Below are 2,834 nucleotides of genomic sequence, written 5' to 3'. Positions count from 1 at the left end.
GTACTGAGGTTCTTTTATTCAACTTCTCTTGTGGTGATACCATGGAAAACACACCCGGTACATTCTACAAATTGGTTGATGGTAGGAAGGGTTTCCAGTAGAAAAAAAAACCAAGCCAAATAAGAGGTGTGAACATCAATCTAGGGAAATAGCAGCTCACAACAAATGATTTGGACAGTGATGAACCATCCAACCCATGTCAGCATGAAGAATGGATACACACACACACACACACTGGCATAGCTATGTGGTGAAGAAGCTTCCTTCATAATCACATGGTTCTGGTTTTGATTCCACTGAGTAGAACATTGGGCATGTGTCTCTTGCTACTTCTACGATAGCCTCGGGTTGATCAGGTCTTTCTATGGTTGGCATCATTAGTTGCTACAAAAAAAAAAAAAATTTCGACCCCAAATAGTCAGGATGCTGCCGTTTGTTTAGGAGTTTCAATCAGGTAGGTCTGAAAGGTGTTCACAACATGAACTTGTGAAAGGTTTAATGAAGAATGAAAAAAAGATGCTATCCAGAATGAAGAATTAAGACACCTTTTTTTATTCTGGCTCGTTTGACTGCTTAACTTTGACAAATGATAATGCACTTAGATCTAGTCTTGTGTAAAAGATTAGAGGATTATTGCAGCAAGAGAATCTTTAATACATCTATAGTAAATCAGTTATAATATGAGAATTTGGATAAGTAACAAGACAGCATTTCTCACATTTGGCAGTATGTCAAATATCCATTAATCTCCTGCATTTAATCAGCAATTATCCAATGGTTGGTAATTAAATAGGTGTTTCTTGTCTCTTTAACAGTTAACTATTTTTATGGAGATTAGATTTCAAGTTTCGTTGGCAAATAAATTAACTTTAGTTTAGACTGAAGCTGACCCCTGAACACTGGAAACTGCTCTGTTTTAGAATATTTGTGCAGGTCATAGCACAGGTTCTTCCTTCTGACAAGCACCTAGAAAAAAAGAAATAAAATGTACAGCACAGTTTAAAATTTAGTCTATGCCCCCCACAATCATTTATCAAATTCATACAGAAGTAGTTCATTATTTTTTAGCTTGAACAAGATATTTATTACAAACAACAATGTCACCTACTTACTGGTCAGCCTTTTTTATCATTGGCCAATGGTATTGCAGAGAAAATAACTTAAACTTCACCAACTCTGCTGTACCTGGGCCGTTTCCAGAAGCAGGGGCCTAATCCCAAGTAGTGATAATCACCTCTGTACTTATGGATAAGCCACAAAGGAATAAGAAGTCAATATGTTCACTGCATCCATGGAGCCACGAGGGATGCCAGATATTGGTGAAGTATAACCATATATATCTGCCTTAGGGACCTTTCCTCTGGATTTTCACTTACTTATTGGGTGTTGTAATATTTATGCCTGTCCCATAGGCTTTGGTAAATTAGAGTTAAGCTCTGAGTAGACAGGATTCCCAATTTAGTTTGATTTCTAGTTGAAGACATTTCACTTCACAAAGTGTATTTATGTTCTTTGAAAAGTTAGAGACATCACTGTCTCTCATAGTGCTATTAATAACACATAGCCCAGTACAACTTGCTGTATGGTCAGGCCATCAGCAACCAAACCAGCAACACAACCAAGCCTGCTTGATAAGGAGTGTGGATTTTGTTTGACACTCAGCAGGACGAGAAACAAAACCTGTTGAAAGGCAGATGAATTCAGTTGAGTCAAAGGTCATCCAACAGCTAGGAGAGAAAAACTCTTAATCTTTGCTTAGACATCTCTCTAGGAGAAGGCAAACTCTGGTATAACACCTGTGACTTCATTTGCATTCAATGATGTAGACTAGTTCTCCTTTTTAGGCAAATACATATATGTTGTTTAACCCTTCAGTATTTAAGCCAGCCATATCCAGCCCAAATATTCTATTTGTTTTATGTTCAAACTGGCCAAATCTAACCTCTCACACCTAACTTACAATGTCATTCTAAATGTAAACAATCACATCATTGAAATCTTGATGCTACAAGATAATGCATGATTAATTAACAACATTGCCCAACTGGTTGAGAACTGTGAATGCTTGATGACATTTCAAAAGCCAAGCACCCGGGCTCTGATTTGGGTACAAGGCCAGCAATTTTAAAGGGGGAAAGAGTTGATTGCTTCCATCAATCCCATGGTTTGGTGGCTAATCAAACTCAAAAGCATGAGAGATAATTTCAGTGTGATTTGAAATCAGAACCAAAAGAACCAGAACAAACACTGCAAAGCATTTTCTCTGACACTTTGATAACTCTGCCACTCCATTGACCTTATAATACAAATAATGATTCCAAATTTTGGCAGAAGGCTAATAATAATTTTAGAGTGAGGTTGTTAATTGAAGTACATCGACTTCAGTGCTTGACTGGTACTTCTTTTATTGACCTCCAAAAGGGTGCAAGACAAAGTCAGTCTCATCTTTTCATCCTTTTGGGGTCGATAAATTAAGTAGGAGTTTATCAGGAATCAAAATTTAAAGAAAACAGAAAATGGAGATAACATTGATGAACAATAATTGATTTGCAATCCCACCAAATACCCCTTTTATTTTAAATTTTGGTCATTTATTTATCGTCCAATGGCTCTACATGCAACATGACATGACTCTCACCATATTCAATCTTTCCTTCTTCTTTCCTTGTGTCTTATTTATTTATTTATTTATTTTCCACTCTGATGAAGCTCCATGATTCAAATCAGTTTTTTTTTTTACCAAACTATAATAAATACTTTCTAAGCATCATAATGGTAATTCCAAAGAACAATGGCAGCAGAAACAGCTGTTAGATGGGACACAGTCTTTTTGT

The 2,834-nt window shown here is 36.5% G+C and overlaps 1 protein-coding gene across 1 annotated transcript in view; it reads right to left on the bottom strand.

Annotated features, from left to right (window-relative positions):
• Nucleotides 1-834: 834 nt before the first annotated feature.
• Nucleotides 835-2,834, bottom strand: part of LOC106877385 (uncharacterized) — a 35,842-nt gene continuing 33,842 nt past the window's right edge. The window contains exon 9 of the mRNA XM_014926276.2: nt 835-966. Coding sequence (XP_014781762.1) covers nt 835-966 — 132 coding nt within the window. The remainder of the gene's footprint in view (nt 967-2,834) is intronic.

Source organism: Octopus bimaculoides, chromosome 19, assembly GCF_001194135.2.
Source record: "Octopus bimaculoides isolate UCB-OBI-ISO-001 chromosome 19, ASM119413v2, whole genome shotgun sequence".
Taxonomy (NCBI): Eukaryota; Metazoa; Mollusca; class Cephalopoda; order Octopoda; family Octopodidae; genus Octopus; species Octopus bimaculoides.
This window is presented reverse-complemented; position numbering and strand designations above follow the sequence as displayed.